This window comes from Rhyacophila brunnea, unplaced genomic scaffold (assembly GCF_057557595.1).
Source record: "Rhyacophila brunnea isolate RB1 unplaced genomic scaffold, BYU_Rbru_1.0 scaffold_1, whole genome shotgun sequence".
In the NCBI taxonomy this organism is placed as follows: Eukaryota; Metazoa; Arthropoda; class Insecta; order Trichoptera; family Rhyacophilidae; genus Rhyacophila; species Rhyacophila brunnea.
Window position 1 is genome coordinate 5,049,286 of NW_028232751.1, and position 23,623 is coordinate 5,072,908.

Genomic DNA, 23,623 nt, shown 5'->3' on the forward strand with positions numbered 1-23,623 from the left:
TTCTTTTAAACCTCTCGCTCTAATGTTTTAGAATATAGTCATATTTCGGTACATAACTGTGCAGTGGTGTTAAGATTTTTTACGTTTATTAATTTTTAAACGCATTTATGAAACCATTAGTATAATTTATTATGAGATAATTTTTGTAAAATATTCACGATAAAAAATTATATTGATAATCTCTGTGATCCCAAATTTGACAAGAATTAGGCATTTTATTATTCAAAAAATCGGCAAGATCAACACATTTGAAGATGATTCTAAAGATATTTATTATAAGCTATGTCTTTGAACATTCAAGTGTGATAAACATCTTATGAATAATGATTGCTTTATAATAATTATTGACCTAAGAATAAGGTAGTGTTTTTTTGAAATACGCCATTTCTTTTGTCATTCCCCAGTGGTTAAACTACAACATACGGCCGTAGCCATAAATTAACAAACTATAATTGAAATAGGGAGTCAAATGATATTAACGCGCGTGTTTGAACATGTACCGTTTAAAAAAAAATAAAAAAAAATCGGTTAGGTACATGTTCAAACACGCGCGTTAACATAATTTTACTCCCTACTTTAATTATAGTTTGTCAATTTATGGCTATGGCCGTATGTTGTAGCTTAACCACTAGGGAATGACAAAAGAAATGGCGTATTTCAAAAAAACACTACCTTATTCTTAGGTCAATAATTATTATAAAGCAATCATTATTCATAAGATGTTTATCACACTTGAATGGTCAAAGACATAGCTTATAATAAATATCTTTAGAATCATCTTCAAATGTGTTAAGATTGCCGATTTTTTGAATAATAAAATGCCTAATTCTAGTCAAATTTGGGATCACAGAGATTATCAATATAATTTTTTATCGTGAATATTTTACAAAAATTATCTCGTAATAAATTATACTAATGGTTTCATAAATGCGTTTAAAAATTAATAAACGTAAAAAATCTTAACACCACTGCACAGTTATGTACCGAAATATGACTATATTCTAAAACATTAGAGCGAGAGGTTTAAAAGAATACTATTTTATGTAACAAAAATACTTTATGCAGTCATCAAATGTTTAAAATAACTATAAAGGATAATAAGGCTTCAAAATTATATAAATAGATTATCTACAACGTTTAAGGAGTGTCCAGGATCATGGTTTGAAAATACAATAAAAACTCAATTTTGACCTTCGACGAGCATGTCCCCCCTTAATAATCTTGTTAAATTACACACTCAAGAAAAAGGACCGCTTATTGGAACGCCGTTGGTTTATTTCTATACAGTTTAACTTATATTACTAAATTATATAATGGTTTCTCGTTGTTTTTATTTTTAAAGTACCAACTGTCAATCTGACGTTTAATCGTTTGTTTACGTAAGGAATTGCAAATGGCCGACAATAATAAATTCGCTGCCTAGGCAACGGAACAATTCTTAACTATAATATTATAATGTATAATCGTCACTTTTGCAGTATCATACTGTGGCGTAATGGTAGTGCGTTCGGCTGATAACCGAACAATCGGTGGTTCTAATCCAATCGAGTGCGTTTTTTTTTGTGTGAAAAAATAAATTATATGTTACATATTATCACACGCCAAAAATACACTCTTATATGATTTCCCAAACGGGCCAAAAGAAGTATAACTTCAATAATATCGTATTAAGTTGATTGTAGGTAATATGTCTGTCTGAAGACATCGCATGGTCACCCTTCTTAAGAAAATTGCATTCGCGCGTCCCGCCGTCGAGACGCGGTGGCGAGCAATAGTCGTCGACTTTGTTTTGAAAATCGCAACGGGAAGAACTAATAAAAGTTATTCAAAAAATGGACCACTCATGACATCATTTTCATTATTTTGCATGTTTGATAACGTCACAATTTTGCTATTTTGAATTCATACGTTGGTACTTGAACCTACATTAAAATATGGAATGAAATTTTGAATTTCGTGTTTTTAATTATTAATGATCTGTTTTTAAATTAATTTTCATGCCACATTTGTATTTGGTAGTTTCCTAATTTTTAAATATCATGTAAGTTCCTACATAATAATATAGGTAGACGTAGGTAGTAGGAGCGATCATTATTATATTATATTTTTGTTCAGCTAAACTACCCGGCTTCGCACGAGGTCGCTTTATTGATCGATATAATATATTATTATATATTTTGACATAGCGACTATCAACTGCAACTACCTACCTCATGACCCCTACATCTTGAAGCGGGCCCCCAGACCGGGATCATTGGCGGGCCCCCCTACCTACCGCTAGGGTTTAAAGACAGTGGGACTTTTTACAGAATCGTTGTTTCAGGTAAAATTAAAGGTATTCCGTGTATTTTTTTAGCGATTTTTTTGTATTGTTGAATAAATCCATTTGAATCATAGAGTTGTCGAATATCGACACACAATAATCAAAAATTGCATCACACAACTAAACATTTTAAAATGTTAAAACTCTATAAATAAAATAGCGCCGCAGGCCACTTTTTTCCGCAGTAGGGCAAATTTTGGATGTATGTTTATCTCAATTATCAGGTCTTCTATCAGGCTAGAGCCCTGTCACCCCCCCCTTTTGGGGCCATAATTTATCTTACTTAACAAAAACATGATAATTATATAATATATCATCATCATCAGCCGGGGTCAATCCACTGCTGGATGAAGGCCTCCCCAAACTTCTTCCAACTCTCTCTGTCATGTGTCATTCGCTGCCACGTATTTCCGCCGAACTTTACCAGTTCGTCAATCCAGCGGCCTTTAGGGCGACCCTGTGGCCGTTTCGTGCCCCTTGAGTACCACTGGATGACGGCATTTGTCCAGCGGCCGTCCTTTCGGCGAGCAATGTGCCCCGCCCATCCCCATTTCAGCTGTTTGGCAACGTCTATTACATCGCGTACTCCTGTCTGCTTCCTAACCCATTCGTTTCTCTTACGGTCCTTTCGCGTGATGCCCAACATACACCTCTCCATATAATATATAGGTACATATTAATGCGTATAGACCCCTTTCATAAGGATGTCTTCAATTGTCATACTGATAATAATAGAATCCTAAAGCTGTCACATTTTGTTAACAGCTGATTACTCCCTAAAGATTGTACAAAAATACCTGTGTCAATACACTGGTATTTTTGTAATCAATATAAACTAATGCCATACAAAATTCAAACAAATGTTTCCCAATCAAAATATTGTTAGCTAGGTATCTAGGATTTGGCAATTCAAAAATATAATAATTACAAGATAAAAAGAACTTTTCATATAAGTACCTACAACGTTTTTAAATTTTCTGTTGAATCATATAAACTTGACTTGACTAGCTTAAACGATCAAAAAAATTTGTACTTGATAGAAATACTGAATAATGAAATGTCATGTCATATTGATTTCCATAGTAACGCACGTATATATAAATAATTTAGTTGCTAGGACCCCCTAGCAACCAATAATGGTGTCAAAATAACTTTTCATACAAAACAGAATTAACTGAAAATGAATTAAATTCTACTTGAAGATTTAAAGATTAAAAAATGCATTGGCATCGTGTTATGATATATTCGAAAAGTTTCAAATGTCTAGCTAGTCGGGAAGTTAGTTAAAACAAGGTTTGTATTGGACAAACAAGAAAAAAATTGTACTGGACAAACAAGAATACGAGCTAATAAAAACGTTGTAATAAAAAGAGGACAATCTATTCTGAAATCAAACGAAATGGAAAGCATTTTAAAATATAAACTTTCATTATGAACGAAAATATTCAAAAATCTCTTTATAATAATAGTTGATGTCACATAATATTTAAGAGAGTTTTTTTATTTGCATCATTCGGTCAGTTCATTCGACTTCTTTCTCAGACGATAGGGAACAACGATCTGTATGAGGTTATGAACAAAATTATTTTTCTTGGCATTTGAGGAAAACCTTGCCGTCCCTCGTCGTGAGTAGGGGATAGCCATAATCACAATATAATACCTATAATACGCTTTCTCTCTTGCAGCCATACATGTGCGAAGGCTCATATATTCTTTTGGAGTACGCGAGGACCGCCATGTTTATGTGGATGTTCATCGAGGGGATGTACCTCCACAACATGGTGACGGTGACGGTCTTCCAGGAGCGGCAGTATCACGGCCTATACTATGCCATGGGCTGGGGATTCCCTGTCATCCTCACTTCAGCTTGGGCCGTTACCACAGGAATTTACCTAAATGGTACATCAGAGTGAGTATATCAAAAATATATTTTAATACGTCTTAATTGGCAACTCAATGAAAAGTTTTTTTATTGCGGATTGGAACTTAAACATATGCACGATTAAATCATTATTTACATGTGCATATTTAAATTTTCACCAACTATTAAATCATAATATAATAATTGAAATATAAATAATAATATTAAGTATATTTTTTTAAAGTAGGTACGATAAGTACCTACTACCCACCAAACGACTATTTATTTTCGAATTGCGTGGCGTCCAGTTGTCCCGGCGCCAAATCGTCCTAGACCCCAACAAACAACGTTACCTACGTATTTGGATGTTTTAGGTGGTTGATTTTTTCTAAATAATTAATATGTTACTTATATTATTATTTTCGATGGGAGGCAATGTCGGATCTAGATGTCCCCAGGCATTGGTTGTAAATTAATGCAGGTACAAGTCATTTTCTCAATTAGCTTATTCGCATCCAATAACCAATATGACTTTTCCAAAGCTTGTATGCACAACAAATGGGTTTCCACAATAAAAACGCAATTTTCTAGAACAAAGTTAAATAAACTCAATAGTGTGTTTTTTTGTAATCACCTATTCAGTTGTGCCGTATAACAGTCGAAAATAAATTATTCTAGACCAGTGGTTCTCATGTGCGGCCACCAACGTTTTACAGAATAATGTTTCAAAAATTTATTTATAAAATTATGAAATTGGTTGAATCCACATGACTTATCTTAAATTTCTTTCCACGCTCAAATGATTCATAATGTGTTTTTGTGATGAGATCATATTGTGTGAAATAGTCCCTTTCTGAGAATAAAGTTAAGTCAAAGAATTGACAATAATTGCTTTATTAATATTGTCGATTTTTCCTACTACTGTATACTGTGAAAGATCATTCAGTGTAATGCACTTCATAAAAAACAAATATTAATGTCAGTTGACAAATAATCGTCGCTGTAGATTGGTTTCCCGAATAGACCAAATGTTCAGGAGACGAAAAACAAATTTCATAATCCTATATTTAAATACATGGAGATATTTAAAGTGTTATTTTTACAGCATATGAATGATGTATTCATTACCATTACAAAGTAATTTAAAGAAAGGGATGGTTCTAGTCCAATTAAATACAAAAAAAAACATTCTGAATTAAAAGGTCGATTTCGACAACAACGGATATTCGGGAAACCAATCCTATAGCGACGAAATGTAAACTTAGAAGCAGCCATGCGGCTCGCATTGGAAATTGAGGAATTTCCATTTGCATTATTTTTAAATAAATAGATATGTGCTAAAATGACTTTTATTAAATGGAATTGTCTATAAATAAATTGAAACATTTTTTTAGTAAATAAAATTTAGCTTTATTTTTTTCAATCACAACAATAGTGAAATTTGGTGCGGCCACCAGACGTTTCCATAGAACTATTAATGTCAATTATGCGGCCACAGTTAAATTTCACGTGAGAGCCACTGTTCTAGATTTTATTGAAAATATGTATATGTATGTCATTATGATGCCCTGTTCATCCTTTCTTTCATGTGTTTTCTGGTTCCATGTAAATTTTACACACTTTACCGTAGCACAGTTCTTCGTGAGCTTTCTTATCGGAAAAAGATAACAGTATACTATACGGTCATCTCTATAGCACAGTCATGAAAAAAATACGCGTTGTTCTTGAACAAGAATCGTGTTTTATTTTTTATTTTTTTTTTGACCATGTCCGATCCTAATAGGATCATATGGGCCTCCACAGAGTAGAGGTTTTGTATTAACAGATTTTGTTTTTTTACGAGAAATGGATGTCAGCCACTTGCTCAACCTATTAGGTCCATACCCTGACTCACACACAAACTGAAAAACAATATGTGTACTTGCCAGACCCAGGATTCGAACCTGAGACCCACAGCGTGATAGTCCAACGCTTATGCCGCGCGGCCACCGTGGGTGTTTTATTTAGACATGAATTAATTTTATCTCAGTACTATACGACCCATAGAGGTTGGACGGTCTTTCATATACGACCATATCTTTCCGATACAATATGTCACGGTGAAGTGCATACCTACAAATTTCCGGACACGATGTTTTCTCATTATATAGGTACCTAAGTAAACATATTTTCATGATTACATAAAATATACGAATACCACTCATGGCTAAACGTAGTCGTTTTAATATTGAGAATAAAACCATATTCGGAACTTATATAGTTAAGTGTTGGTAGTTGTAGCACTTTTTTAAAATTATTCTTTTGTCGACACGACCTAATTATTACTTACATGTTTAATTTCATGGCTATCTAACATTATATAGAAATATATAATAGTAAACTTTACATTGGTGTTTCCAATTGACAACATTTTGTGATATGTATTTTCGACCATTATACAGCACACGGGCCCCCGTACGTAATACGATCAGTTCCAACAATAATACTTTTTGTGACATACGAGGTAGGTAGTAGCTATAATAAGTCTGGTAAAAATGAACCAAGGAATGATTTTTTATCTCCTTTTAGCTCGAAACATTTTATTTGTGATCTATTTCAAATAACACGATTTCTCTAACCTTTCGGGCGGCTTCCGTGGTGCGCTCGCCTTCCACCCGGCAGCTCTGGGTTCGACTCCCGATGAGGACACAATATATTTAAGTGATTTTCTCATAGCCGGGTGTTTGTGATTGTTCAAAATTACTAACAGCCACCTTGTACAGTAAAAGCAAGGAACACAGTAAAGTTATTAATAATATTACAAAAAGGCCTTAAAACTAGGTTTTTTTTTCATTGATGACCTCATTGTTAGTGCCAAATCTTTTTCCGACGTTCCATTTCTTTGAATCTGGAAATAGGAAATAGTCGCATAGGGCTAAATGTGTGGAATGTTATCGATAAGTTAACAATTATTCATACTTAAATTCATCCAATGTTTCCAAGGACGCGACACACGCGTAGGGATTGCAATATTCGAGTATTTATGAATACCGAAATACCTACCGGTTTTCTATCCAAAATATCTAAATTTTCGGTAATAAGAAACCACACTCGTTTACGCTTTTGACGATAAATTTAATGTTATTTCTTCATTAGTTTGTACTTTATTTCTTATTCAATTGAGTGTATATAAGTTATGTGCTGATAAAATGCAAAATGTTGACTGAATCCATCATAGGTGAAATAACAAATGTTAAATTATTATTATTATTATTACAGTGTTGAATTGAAGAAGCTTTTCCTGCAGCTGCACTTATTTTTTTGAGGGCTTTAGTTGAAATTATTAATATATTCAAATTATTTGTAAAAATCACCAATTCTACAATATTGTGATTAATACGTATTTTTAAATGTCACTATAATAAATGTAGGTACTTACCTAGGTATGTTTTATCAATAATATTATGTTTTTCAAGAGATTGTAATAGCTATATTTACTGATAAGTATGTAAGTACTTACATTTTAACGAATACTGGTATTAATACCAGTATTCAATAAGTATAAAAACCGGTATTGATATTTTCATTCGCTATTGCAATCCCTACACACGCGTGCAGTCGTCCATTGTCTTAGTCTAGATAGTGGAAGAGAACTTTTTTCATCAAAAAATGCGGTCGACTTCCCTTTAAAACATTATTGAAACAATTCAACAAATTGCAGTAATATTCCCCGGTAATTGCCTTCCCCCTTTTCCAGCCGACTTAACCACCTTTGCCGTCTTCGGTGCCGATTCACCAGGAGAATCCTAGGCCCATTTCAGACGGGACACCGGTGTCGCTCTCGTATTAATATAGTATTCGAATAAAGGGTCCTTTGCATGATGTTTATGAACGCCCCAGAGCTAATGAGTCAACGCGTGTCCAGTACTTACACTTTTATGCCGACCTCTACTTTCTCAAGCTGCTGATACACTTGTTTTTATTACCGCAGCCAGTTCTATGTTCAAATTTATGACGCGAAATTATGCGCTGACTCAACTAACTAACCACTACTCTAACTAACTAAACATAATACAAAAGATCGTTTATTCGAATACAAAGGCCTCCTATATTATAAATATGAGCGCGACACCGGTGTCCCGTCTGAAACGGGCCCTACTGTTTCCACTGTTCCTTCGTCTTTTGTGTACAGTGATGGACCCATGTTTTGTCCACAGCTATAAATCGACGCAGAAATTCATCCAAATATGCCTTTGACTTTGTCACACGTGTGCATTTATTGCCGATTGTGAGCAATCGCGGCCACCATCTTGCGGAGAGCTTTTTTTATATAAAAATGATTACGAAAAAATGTTTTAAACCCATTCAATTGGCATGCCAACAGTCTTGCCAATCTTGTGCACCACTTGTACTTGAATGCACACAACGAAAATCGGTAAACCACCTGTTAATCATTTTAATAGATGGCGAAGAGTCTCCGTAATATTTTTCAAGCTTTGTTTGGTTGGTGTAATAGTTTTTCCACGCAAAAATAATGTTTTATCAACACCCGAAATTCAGTTTTTCCATTGTTACAAAACTATTAGAGGTTGTCTACTTTCTATAGCTACCTATTAAAAATGAACTAACTCAACTGTCTAAAAATGTTAATGTAGCCTAGTAACAGATTATGTTTCATAATATATTATATTACGTGATATTCGTAATTCTAACTTCATTTCTTATCATTATTTTACCTGACATAGGTATAATACAATCCTCGTATTGCGTACCGCAGGAACAAAAACGGCAGTAATCAGAAACTGCAATACTAAACTTGGTTGTTGTGATACTGATATAAATGATAAAATGTGTTATTTATAATTATAACATAACTTATAACATGATTGTTGAATTGAAAATAAAATTTGGATATTTCTATTCTTGTTTCTATACCTACATATGCCTGGATTATTTTAAAAATACTTAAAAATGCTTCCATTTTGTTTCAGTTGTTGGTGGGGATACAACTTCACTAACTACTATTGGATTCTAGAAGGCCCTCGCCTTGGAGTAATATTGGTAATCTAATCATATTTGAGAACTTACCTACATTATGCCAAAGAAATCGACTACCTATGAAGGGGTTATCGCAAGACAATGATATGCCACATAATTATGAATTTGTTGATTTTGAATAAAACCAATTCCCAGGGCATACACTCACGTTTTACTAGACACTTTTTTTTTTAAATACACTGATGTCTCAATAATTATTACCAATGTGTAGGTAGTTCTTACAAATTTAAATTTTGCTAAAATAATGGTTATAACAATAATATATAAGACATATTGTCAGTCAAAATTGATATCGGTCAGTCATCCACGCCTTCTGCTCTGAACAAAATAATTAGATGTGAGATACCTATATCGAACATTTTAATGACGATAGTAATTTTTCCTGTTACAATAGTGAACGAATAAGAACATTAAATTGCTCATATCTCCAAACTATGTTTCAGTGGCATATCACTGTCTTGCAATAACCCCATTCATATTATATTTTTATAGTTTGTGACATTTTGGTGTTAGTTTGTGTGTTTCTCAACCGAAGGCCATGTGATCCCATTGACACCAAAGCACATGTCATGGGGCCACAGGCCAAAAATCAACTTTTGGCAGGACAGCATACTCTAAGGGGGGGGGGAGACACATTCAGAATAAAATGGTAATATTAAAAGAAAACACAAATGAAAACTATTTAAATTGAATAAGTTATTACAGAAATGTAAATTCATAAAAAATAAGAAAAATTGATAAGGGAATGTTCCCTGAAAATTTTCAGGTAAAATGTATTGTTTTGTATATACATACTTACAGTAAAATTCTTTTTCGTAGTCAATGTTTTTTATGGAAAAACAAATATATCGCTTGAGAATATAATAGCTTGCACAACGGATGGCACTGATGACTTACCTGAAAAATGATATCTGCAAATTTGATTCAGATCTCAGATTGGGTGACATACCTACCCATTGCGTTTAAATAATGTACAGTAGGTAGGTACTCTCTCAGTAATGCGCTACCCCGGAAACCAGACAAGTGTCCAATTAGTGAAAGCGGCCGATTATAGTGCATACATACAAAATAATATGGTAAAAATTAAAACAGATATTTCGTAAAAATAGTTTTTTTTGAGATATTTGTACTAGCAAATTATGGTTTTGTTTATAATCAAAATTAAGTATTTACTAAATTACTTATACATATTTATAAACTAAGTGTATTAACTAAATATTAAACAGTATATCACTTGACACAACCAGTTGTTCAGTGAGGCAGATATTCTTGAATGGCTTAGCATAATTGTGATGCGGTCGTTGGGCACTTTCTTCCCTGGTACATTACTTTCTTCGCGATTAACGTACGTTTGACGAAGGAGAAGTTTCCAAAATAAACCCCTCTACTGAATTTGACAATCTGATACCGGCGAATTATAGAGCTTGATTTTGTGCTTTCAACTAGTAAAAATAACGGCGGGTTATAGAAGTCGTCGGATAATCGAGCTGCGGATTACTGAGAGTATACTGTATAATGTATATCATTCAGAAACGAAATTATAAGAAAGTCTCAATGAGCTTCAATTTGCCACAAGGGATCAAGTAAGAATTATACAAATTAATGATAATTTCTGGATAAAAGTAGTGAAATACATTTCCAAAGCTCTGGGAGAGAACTAATTTATATTTTAGTACATTTTCCACACATTTTCTTGCAGAATCAGGATTTAGTCGGGTTATTCGTCTGCTATGTAAAATTCGTAACCATCTAAGAAAATAATTTGTGGACAAAAGCCCTTTCTACCTACTAATATAATATTAATACTATCGACCGAAGGTACTTGATGAAATTTGAATTTAAATTCTAATGGATTCAAGCTCTGTACTATTCCATTTAAGTCGTTTTTTGCGACCCGGGTTTCTCCTTTCGGCATCTTCAGGCGCCGTGTACACTCGTCAAAGGTAAACACACACTGACAACGAACTCTCTTTACTCTAGCTTATATAATAAATCAATACAATAAAGTAGGTAAAAACTCCATTACCTACCTATCAGGTGTATCAAATCTATCAATTATGTTGTGACGATTTATTATAATATGCTATCGAGTGTATTGTTATTAATAAGATAGGTTTTTACTAATTATGTTTTTTACTCACACTTCAACTATTCATAATTATTTGTTTATTGTATTTTTTGTAACCTTTGACTTGATAGGTAGGTAATGGAGTTTTTACCTACTTTATTGTATTGATTTATTATATAAGTTAGAGTAAAGAGAGTTCGTTGTCAGCGTGTGTTTACCTTTGGTGAATGTACACGGCGCCTGAAGATGCGAAATCGCAAAAAACGACTTAAATGGAATAGTACAGAGCTTGAATCCATTAGAATTCCAATTATGTACATTTTATTTTTGCTGGTCAGTGGTCAGTCAACACACAGCATAGCATAAAATATATTATAAATGAGTCTCATGCTATGTTTTATATGACGTTTTACGTAATAAATAATAATATGTAGGTATTAATTTATTATTTTCTTAGAGATGATGATGTCACTGTGTTAACATGCCACTATTGGGTAGAGTACAATGCGTCCTTTGTTAATTTTAGAAGCGTGCTTCTCTTGATTACAATAATATAATATAAAGGAAACATAAATTTATTGAATCAAAAAAAAGTTTTTAAACAATGGGTCGAAATCGACATTTCTAAAGAAGTCACAATAAAATTTAGATCTCATTTATGGATATTTTTTATTATGAAATATCGAGATTCACATAACTTGAGAAATTGAAAATGAGATTCTGAAGAAAACAATAAATGTTTAAAATTATAGCCAGTAGTAATGTAGGTACTTATCATGTCACTATCAAGGTACAAATCAATTACAACTAAAAACATAAATAGTTTAGGACTTGATCTACACAATTTTATTAAACACACGATCAAACTCAACAGCTCGAGGCCATTCATCCTTGGTCAGACGCTAATGTTTAACCTGGTTATTCAGTAGACACATAACAGTGGCGAGGGGTGTAGGTAGGCTGCTAAGATTCGGCATAAACAATGCACACTAAACTTTGTCAATAATTATACTACTTATTTGTTTTCATTGAACTATATATATATATATATAAGAATACAATTTGCAGATTGTGTTGGTTAGTTTTTAAAATTCAATTAAACCCTGCATAAACCTAACCATAATAGTTAGGTATGCTATAGGCGAACCGACAAAAATAGTGCACACTTTTTCAGTCATACTTATTTGTTCTCCTTTAATTAAGAATACGTAATTATAATTACAGATGGTGTTGGTTAGTTTTTTTAATTCATCAAGCCCTGCTTAACCAAACCATAATCGATTAAAAAATATTATTCTATCTATCATCATCAGCCTGAATCTATCCACTGCTGGATGAAGGCCTCTTCAAGCTGCTTCCACTGCTCACGGTCCTGTGCATTGTGTTGCCACGTACTTCCGCAGAACTTTATCATTTCATCGATCCAGCGGCCTCTAGGTCTACCTTGCGGACGTTTTGTACTTCTTGGATACCACTGGATGACTAGATTTGTTCAACGATTGTCTTTTCTTAAATGGAGATGGGCTGGACACATAGCTCTAAGACGAGACAATCGTTGGATTCTATCTATAAAATATCTAAAATTATGTATGGAACAATGGCATAATTTTATAGATAAACAATTTTTTTTTACTATTATCTACTATGGCTTGGATTAGGCAGGGTTTAATTAAATTTTATAAGCTAACAAACACTATCTACACATTGTAGTCTTAGTTCAATAAAAACAAACACGTTTGACTAACAATGTTTCCGACCATGTCCGATCCTAATAGGATCATATGGGCCTCCACAGAGTAGAGGTTTGTATTAACAGATTTTGTGTTTTACGAGAAATGGATGTCAGCCACTTGATCAACCTATTAGGTCCATACCCTGACTCATACAAAAATTGAAAAACAATATGTGTACTTGCCAGACGCAGGATTCGAACCTGGGATCCCACGGCGTGATAGTCCTACGATTAAGCCGCGCGGCCACCGTGGGTATCGTCAGACTGTGTTTAGTGTGCTCTATTTATGTTGGATCTTAACAACATAGCCTAATTTACGTAATGATTGTGTGTTTCAGTTGAATTTTGTGTTTCTACTGAACATAATTCGGGTGCTGGTGATGAAGCTCCGGCAGAGCCACACCAGCGAAATTGATCAAGTGAGGTAAGTAACTTCAATATAATAATAATTTTCATTTACATATATGCATTTGTATACAACGACAAAAAAAAACAATGTAATTTTATTTTAACAATATCCATATCCATTTATAATAATAATTTAAGCCTCATATAAAGCGCGCGATTACTTCTTCATCAGTGTGTTATTAATATTTTTATTTGTGTACTCTCCGATGTTTTTTTTATCATTTTTTTTTTGTGATTCTACAATATTTGAGTTTTTCAATGTGGACATAATATGTTTCAAGCAATGACATTAATATGGACGAAGCATCTGGAAAAAAAATTACACTCACTTTTTTGTAGGGTCTGCCGAATGGCATAATCTGTTCTAACGCCATTACAATAAAGGTGATATTGCTATAAATTCCCGATGCTCTTTGTCGGGTCTGCCGAATGGTTCGGTTCGAACGGGTTCGCTCAAATGAACATTGACACTAGAAACACTGTTCTAACGCCATTACAATAAAAGTGATATTGCTATAAATTCCCGATGCGTGATATCGCATAATGGAAATTGCGTGACGTCTACCTATACATGTGCGAATGTCGCTATGCACGAATTTACTTACTAGCTACTGTATTGAGTGCGTTGTCCATTAATAATGTCATTGGTTCCAAGCTATAAACCCATACTCAGAACGGTTTAATATGATAACTACCTATTTCTTAAGGTTCTAACAACAAACTTTCATGTTCAGACAATAGTGTAGAGCTTAATAGCCGTAATATTATGGCTTTCTTGTAGGTATCCATTTATTTTTTATTTTAATAATTTTTATTAACATTGATTTACATTGTTTTACAAAACTTAAAGATGTCGATATCTACATTAATGGTCATCTCTGGGTACGTCAGTTATGGCCCCCACAAGGTGGGGCTGACAGGGCTCTAGCCTGAGGGCCCGGGTTTAGGGGGGGACCCGGCGTTGCAGGCCGAGCAGTTCATGTGGTGAATGCACGCTACTGATCACATCCATATAAATGACATTTGAAAGGGATGAACTTATTTACTTAAATAGTTCCTGAACCATTCTAGGCATAACTTTGAAGTACCTACACCATGGGGGGCTGACAGGGCTCTCGTCTGGGGGCAGGCCGACCAGTCAATACAGTTACAATAGTTTTAAAAAAGTCGCCTGCTGCGCTATTTTTTTTACAACATATTTACATTTTTAAATATGCTGCCGTGCGGTGCAACTTGATGTGATGTGATGATTGATATCCACGTGTAGTATTTTATGTTATACTTTATTGTTTTTAATGTGTTTCCTGACTAATAAAAATAGCTAGGTATTTATACAATATGGCGAAGGGTCGCATGTTACTTGACTACCACAAAAGCGGGTCGCGATCAGTGCTTCATAATAATATTATGATGACGTGTGCCGACCACTCAATCGAAGCGCGGGATTCCGCGGAATACCATTTGGGGAACACTATTGTAGAACATTACACTTCCCTTAACCTTAGAAATAGGTAGGGGGCCTGCCAAACATCCTGGCCTAGGGGACCGCTTCAGAATGTGGGGGCCATGATGTCAGTGAACCCTTGAAAAATATTGCTATCAAATTAAACGTACTTAGGACAGTACACATCGTAAAAAATGCGCAATTTAATCAACACAGTTCTGGTGAAAGTGTGAAAAAAATCACAAACATCTAAGTATATAATAATTGATTGTTTGTCATTGCATTGCATTTGCACATGTAGAAGGTGTCAAATTCTCCTGATGGTGCAGGCGACTCTTTTATGTGTCGGTAGCGTTACTTTCAAATGACACTAACACCGTTGCAAAGTGATTTCGTCGTGGCCGCAATACCAGAAGAATTTTGAAAATAATAATGTTTTCCATATTTTAAATTTACAAACATCGATGAAAAAAATAGTATTCCGGTCGTAGGACAAATTGGGTTTCCTAGATTCTTGCTTATAATGAAGCGGCTTAGTGATCAAAGTATTTTTCAGTTGGTTTCTTTCATTGTGTTGGAAGGATAATGATTTCTCAAATTTTATTTCATATTAAATTTAGATAATGTTATGAAAGTTACAATAAAAATAATTAATAATTATATTCAATGTAAATCGCTTCAGAGAAGAACATTTAAAATTCTTTTGGAAGAAGTTGAGATACGGTCCAAAGATTTGGTGATTCACAATGAAGCAAAGGATAATATTGTGTTCTTGTTAAGGCTATACTTCAACTGGGGCACGGTCTAAACCGATCGTGACTACGCGACGTGAAGATTGTGCAAACGACGCGTGCAGAACAAAACATAATTTGTCATAAAAACTCAACATGCGATTATTAGAAGTCGATCGCCATGAAAATTAAGATAAATAGTACCCACTACCCACCAACTTCAAAAAGGTTGGGTATCCATGAAGTATACCTTTTCTATCGGCGGCGGAATGCAAAATATATGGACATGTATAAAAATCTTTGATTTGAAAAAAAATTGTGCAATGTTTATTTGTTTCCCGACAGATGAATGTAATCGGAATTGTATTCAATGCAAAATCCTTATAGAGATAAGAATACGAAATAATAAATTTGCCTCTAGAGTCACCATGCATAATACAAATTATTTGTATCGCTTGGTAAATAATAATTCAGTAACGTCCAATAAATGTGAGGTTCACTTCGTAGACCTGCATTTTTTTTTCGTACGAAAAAGGTGGTTAGTAATTTTAAACAATCACGAACACCCAGGCTTTGAGAAAATCACATAAATTAATATTGTGTCGCCACTCGTACCCAGAACTCTCAGGTGGAAGGCTAGCCGCGCCTTACGCACTGCACCACGAGTGTCGGCTCCATTATAACGGTTTTAAAATAAGGTATTTTTATTTATAGTACCTAGTTATTATTGTTGATGATTTATAATATTGACAGCTCGTTCTGTAATGGGGTGTGTAGCTCTAAACAGTGTTGTCAACATCAATAATACAATAATATACTAGAATTACAAAAACTTTGTTTCAAAGTGATTATTATTTAGGTAGGTACCTACCTACACCTGAGTGCCTGGCCGCGAACTCGCATATTATAATCTTTGCATATATAAAAAAAATATTCATTTAATAATACCTATATCATGGCCCTCGCTCTGAACATCTTTGAAAGAAAAATTCTCCGCCGTATATATGGACCGATCAGGGATGGCACCAATTGGAGGAGAAGATATAATGCTAAGCACTACGGGCTGTACGAAGATTGCAGCGCAGTTCAATCAATTAAGATTGGGAGACTGCGATGGCTAGATCATGTGCACCGTATGAATGACAATGAACCGGCAAAGAGAGTGATGTCCAGCAATCCAGTAGGACGTAGAAGAAGAGGGAGGCCAAAGATTCGCTGGTTGGATGGAGCTGCCAGTGACTGCCGTATTCTGGGGGTACCAAATTGGAAAGCGGCCACACTGGATAGGGACAGGTGGAGGGAGCTGTTGGAGGAGGCCAGGACCCACACCGGGTTGTCGCGCCCCTGATGATGACGATATCATGGCCCTCACAAAGGGGGGGCTGACAGGGCTCTAGCCTGGGGGCACGGCGTGACGAGTTGACCAGATAAGTGAGATAAATACAGATCACAAATTCGCTCTAATAGTAAAAAAAAGTCGCCTGCGGGGCGGGGCGCTATTTGACATCAATGATATTAATAATTAAAAAATTTAATTGCACGATGCAATTTTTAACTGTGTGCTGATACTTAACAACTCCATTATTGAAATGGATGTAGGTAGGTACATATTAAAAATACAAAAAATGCTAAAAAACACCTAACTTTAGCGCGTACACCATTTGGAAAACGCTACTGCATTGCGTCACACTGCCTTTACCCTTAGCGATAGGTAGGGGACCGCCAAACACCCTAGCCTGGAGGCCCGCTTCAGGATGTGGGGGCCATGACCCATATTGTTAATATCCCCATATTCCCAATGAATCCTAACTGTGTGGTATTCGCAGCACCACCTATGGTTTGCAACCACGGGATCCTACCCGATTTCTTAGTCCCGAAATCTCGGTAGGAAACGGCTGTGAACCCAAGATTTTGAGATTAGCCTTCATAATCCATCTTAAATAATGCATTTTTTATGTTAACAAAAGACAACAAATTATTTTCAAATTTGCTATACTTAAGTATGTATTTAAAAATAATAATTACATAACTACTCTTCTGCAACATCTTCTTGGCTATGCTTCTGGGCGCTGTTGTCTACTAAGCTTGTTAGTTTATAATGGAAGTGCGGTTAAAAATGGGCGGAGCATGTTAGTTTACAGTTTTAACACGTAGCCAAGAAGACGTTGCTGATAAGTACTCGTATTAATTTCTCTCTTAAACTCATACTATATATGAGATTTTTTTTAAATAAAATTTCATCATAATAATATGGACGAAAACTAAACATTGTCGTTAAAAGGGCTGTTGACATTGGTATGAATTTTCCGGATTTAAATAATAATAAAACACCATTAAACTTTTTAAAATCATATGAATTTTTTCATAAAAAGTAAATCATACAATGAGACGAATCGAGCAAAATTTTCAAGTGTCGTTTTGCCACCAAAATATCTACCAATATGAAGTCTTATAGACGTTATGTAATGCACAATCATAGTGTTTATTTATATTTATATTGAAGTAACACACTTTTCATACTAAATAATACAATAAATCACTATTTTTTATATGGACGAAGTTACGTTACGAAGGACGAGGTTAGGTTAGGTTATATAAAGTCCAGTTAAAGGCCCCCATTTAATTATTAACGTCAAAGAAAATAACAGTGGATTAGATCATGTTATTAATAGATTTTACTTAGTTTTTGATTATGTATAATTCTATGCTCACCTAACATTATAATTATGTTACTTATTTAACCTAACCTAAGAAATCAAAATAAAGTCATTGATGATAATAATATTGTCTTCAAAATTATTCCTTTTCAATGCGAAAATTATCCAAATATAATACCCCGTTTACACATGCATGGATTTACTGCTAACAGTACGTATTATTACGGCCATAACAAGAATATGCACGTGTAAAAATGTATCATCATGCAAGTTGCAAGATTGCACGCATGAATCAAAAGAGTTCGGAAGCTTCTGAATTTTCACACGACAGCTGGGATTTGTTCAATATCTAAAACGATAATGGTGAACCTGCCTCTAAAAAACGAACTACACCGCGCACTCATTTTGAGGTTATCCGATTTTCACGACCTGTCAAATAGTACTATAAAATGACAACATCGCGACTCGCTTACTCTTGATGAATGAGATTGGCAAGACAATCAGCACCTTTACCTTTTTTTTGGTTTTTTTGTGATTTTACCGAGGCTTTGACTGCGTCACCTTTACCTGTAAACAGGTATTATCGCGATGGTTTAGAAGACACACTATTGCTGCAAGTAAATCCATGCACGTGTACAGACGTTATAAGTTGTTAATAATTTATTAGAATGATCCATTGATTAACATTTAATATTATATTTGCCGTTAAGTACAGTTTTTTCTAATGTGCATATAGATATATTTCCTACCACTTCCTAAAAGTCATCACAACGTCAAAGTACCAAGTCACGTGAGCCTTATTCGTTATGCACATTTTCGAAATTACAGAAAGGCGGTTAGAGCTGCTGTAGTCCTTCTCCCATTGCTGGGGATCACAAATCTGCTGAACATGACGCAGGCCCCCCTCGAGAGAGCCCCCTGGGAATTCGCTCTCTGGTCTTACACCACGCACTTCCTCACTTCTTTCCAAGGATTTTTCATCGCACTGGTCTACTGCTTCCTTAACGGAGAGGTAACATTACAACATTTCGATACCCGCAATATTATTTTATTATGTACCTACTAATATAATTGTAATTGTCGCAAGCGCTTAAAATGCTATATTATTTATTTCATGATAATATTTGGGTCGGAGAAGTAAGGTGGGTCAATCAAAAGATGTATTTTTTTCAGTTGATGTAATAAGCAATATATTATGTTTTACACTTTTAGGTATTACACTTAATATGTGCATTTTAAATGTGATAATTTAGTTTAATTCCTCGACTGAAAAGGTTAAATTTTACGTATATAGGATTCCTTTGTATTCGAATAAAGGGGCCTTTGTATTATGTTTATGAACACCCCAGAGCTAACTAGTCAACGCATAATTTCACGTTATAAATTAGAACATAAAACTGGCTACGGTAATAAAAACAAGTGTATCGGCGGCTTGAGAATGTAGCGGCCGACGGAAAAGTGTACCGGACATGCATTGACTCATTAGCTCTGGGGCGTTCATAAAAATAATACAATGGCCCCTTTATTCGAATACAAAGGCCTCCTTCTTATATTCGAGCGTGACACCGGTGTCCCTTGGTCCGGTGGCTCTTAGAAGCTGTATGTTAGGCGCATGACGCAGAAGGCATAAACGGCACTTGTTTTTATGGCTCTCGGGCCACGCGCTCTAGCATGCCACTGGCAATGAGGTTCGTCTCTAAGAAATACAATAGTCGTGCTGCTATCATTTTTCCACGAATATTGTAAAAAATACGCAGCATCTTTTGAAAACATTCATACTTTCTTACGAAGCGAACGCCTCATCTGCTTCATGGAAAAGTGCCACTGTTCCTTGCTTCAATTCAATTCAATTCAATTTATTTATTTTACATATTGTGAACATTACAAATTATAAGTTTAAGACGTTCACAACATGACATAAAACCTTCCTCAACTACTCCTCGTTCTCCAGCGCTTCTGTCATTGAAAATTGAATTGAATTGTCATTTCGAATGTGATTTTTCTTTTCTTCATAGTAATATACCTACTCGCCAACATTCCTTGAATGAATATATTCTAATTTTGCGTTGCTTAATGCGTTAATATAGGTATTTAATGTCAGCATATTGCAAATGATAACGTATTTTGTCTTGTGCGATTGTGCGTTTTCAATATTTTTACAAATCCTATAATCATTCTGCATTGCTACAAATATGTTCTTTGTAAATATGTTGCGTCTTTTTAGATGTTCTAACTGATTTTACACTCGATCTTCAAAGCATTGTTATATTACATCGCCACATAGAGTTCCAGCATGACGACTCGCCAACCCCAAACACATACAAACATTTTCATATAAATCTTCACTGTTATCTTTTAAATCTTGCAAATGTTTCCCATCTACAATGTTGATAATTTACCGTTTTTGTAGACTATTTTATTGTTTAATCAAATTGAAATTCATAAAATAGCGAATTGAATAATAGTTAATTAAACAAAGTGTTGGAATTATTTTTTTATATCTTACTAATTATGATTTATATGATTTATCTGTTTATAATATTATTCTCTTACAAATAACCTAATATGCTCAAACACAATACGCTTATAAATCGCGCAATGGCTATAGATTATAAACCTATATATTATCGCTTCTCAACCTTTCCATATAGATACTACGACACTACTCGACATTGTTAAAATTAACTGATTTCTGATTAATTAACATCTATTGTATAAAGAAAAATTAAAGAATAAAAAGTATCTGTTGCTTTAAATTTTAATTTTTTAAGAATTTAAATTGATTAAATTAAATTACTCGAAAATTACAACTTTTTCTATTTTGTTGCATTGGCATTCGAATACTAAGTACAAAAGTATTTAGACTATTTACTATATTACAATTTACAAGTAAAATTAAATACTTATTTTTATTTATCAATGTGACTGCTTGTGCAATAATTTAAGTAACCTATTTTTATCTTTGTGATTAATGAAAAATCTTAATCTGAAGGTGCGTATAGCCGTGATGAAACAGGTGTCACTCTTCATGGACTTGAGAGATCAGCGGGCCCAATTCCGAAGAAGTTCTGCTTTCCATTATGTTTCATCCGAGAACAATAGGCGAGAGGCATTGGCGCAAAGGTAACTACAACCTATTTATTATTATTGCTGGGTACATAATTTAAGAATTCTTAGTTAAGTAAAGGTTATATCGAAAGTATTTAAGAATTTATTCATTCAGCTAATTGTATTAATAGCATGCAGGTCAGTAGCATCAGGTTATACGTAAATTGTACGTAAAACATTTCACCGTGGCACAGTTCACCATGAGCTTTCTATCGGAAAGAGATGACCATATACCTACTATACGGTCTCCAATTTTATTAGATTCAATATGAATATTAATTCAATTTTCATTGCTGATTTTAGCAAAATTCATGAATTCAAGAATGAAAACCCAACCTAACCTAACAAATAATCCAGTATATCGGCTATTTTGAAAATTTGTTTGCTGCTGGCTTCCTGTAAAGTGTAAACCGACAAGAACCGTGTTTTATTTAGGCATGAATTTTATGCCACTACTATACGACCCAAAGAGGTTGGACAGTCTTTAACATACGGCCATATATTTCCGATACAACATTTCACGGTGAAGTGTGATACGGCGAACTGCATACGTACAAGTTTCCAGACACGGGGCTGACAGGGATTTAGCCTGGGGGTCCAGGCTTATGAGGGGCCTGGCGTGGCGGGTCGATCAGATAAGTCAGATAAACACACAAATTTATCAAATTTGGGATCACAAACATTATTAAATATTATTTTTTATCGTAAATATGTCACTATATAAAGTAAACATTAATTTTACTAATAGTTTTGTAAATGCGTTTAAAAATTAGTAAATCTAAAAAATCTTTAACACAACTGCACTTGGATGTACTGAAATATGACTATATTCTAAAACATTTGAGCGAGAGGTTTAAAAGAATACTATTTTATCTAATAAAAATACTTTATGCAGTCATCACATGTTTAAAATAAATATAAAGGATAATAAGGCTTTAAAATTATATAAATAGATTATCTACAACGTTTAAGGAATGTCCAGGATCATGCTTTGAAAATAGCATAAAAGGTCCATTTTGACCTACGCGGTGCATATCCCCCTTAAGATGCGATACAGCTTTCTGCTCACATTTAACTTTTCTTGGCATTTAAGCATTTAATAAGTAATTACGCCAGCTGCAAAATAAGCCGCCGTCATGAAAAATATGCTTAATTGGTATGAAATTGATAGTAAACATTTTTTGTATTTTCAGGGAGCCAAAGAAAAGGTGCTGGCATTGTTTGACGATTGGAAAGTGGTGTAACGACGGACCTGTGGAATCACCACCTCTGGAGCCAATAGCCCCTGAGTAGGATAATTTTAATTAATCATATATTTTTTTAAAAAAATAAGCCTGGGTCTTCTGCGCAATTCCAAATTTAAAAACATTATTTTGAAGTCGTTGACAGATAAATAAAAATATTGAGAATATGGTATCTGTTATTCGCGTAATGCACAGAAAAATAGTTGTTAATTAAATTTTCGTCCATATTATATAATATTGTGGTGGTTTCTTAAAATAATGGGGAACATTTTTCAAAGCATGAAAGAGATTTATTTATTGGTATGTTTTAGAAGAAATTCCGGCCATTTGGATGGGCTCATTCATTTTATAGATAGTGGTAAAAATGATGATGGGATTATGTACCTATCAACTTTATAAGGGGACTTTAGGCAATATTTTGTCTGTTATTTTACATTACGCACATACTTAAATTATTGTTGCCTGCAAGTATCTATAATTATTATAATTACATTGACATCTGGTTAAGATGCTTCAAAGGTAATTTGTATCGGAATCAGTGCCATCTTTAGATTAATAAAGCCTGAGCATATTATCTTTTGAATTATAAAAAATTCTGAAATCAAATATATTAACTATCAGTGTTATTTGTAAATGATATACATTCCTGTTATTCACTAGCTGCTAAAGTCAGACTAGTTCTTCACACAAAAACCGGTGGTAATATCGATTTCCAAAAAATATGTAGCATTGATCTATGCATTACATTTGTAGAAGGTGTATTAATGCTAGTGTATTATTTATCATTTAACTCATCTATCCAAATCAAACCATTCTCTGTGTCAAGTGAACACGACAGACGCGTCAGTATGAGCACTCTATATATAGACAATGACAGGCAATGACAGGTCATCCATAGACAACGGGAGGAGCGGAAAAAGTAGGACCAGTCGTTGTGAATATATCTGCTTTCTACTTAAGTCGGCAATGATTGGAATGCATTCTTATCTTACGTGAGGGTGTATGCTTGG

General features: G+C 34.2%; 1 protein-coding gene across 1 annotated transcript in view; it reads left to right on the forward strand.

The window, feature by feature from the left end:
• The window catches only part of LOC147079397 (PDF receptor-like), a 126,021-nt gene extending 103,359 nt beyond the window's left edge, over window positions 1-22,662 (forward strand). The window contains exons 6-11 of the mRNA XM_085960406.1: window positions 4,009-4,232; window positions 9,155-9,224; window positions 13,360-13,445; window positions 19,090-19,273; window positions 21,254-21,384; window positions 22,563-22,662. Coding sequence (XP_085816532.1) covers window positions 4,009-4,232; window positions 9,155-9,224; window positions 13,360-13,445; window positions 19,090-19,273; window positions 21,254-21,384; window positions 22,563-22,662 — 795 coding nt within the window. The remainder of the gene's footprint in view (window positions 1-4,008; window positions 4,233-9,154; window positions 9,225-13,359; window positions 13,446-19,089; window positions 19,274-21,253; window positions 21,385-22,562) is intronic.
• Window positions 22,663-23,623: the final 961 nt, after the last annotated feature.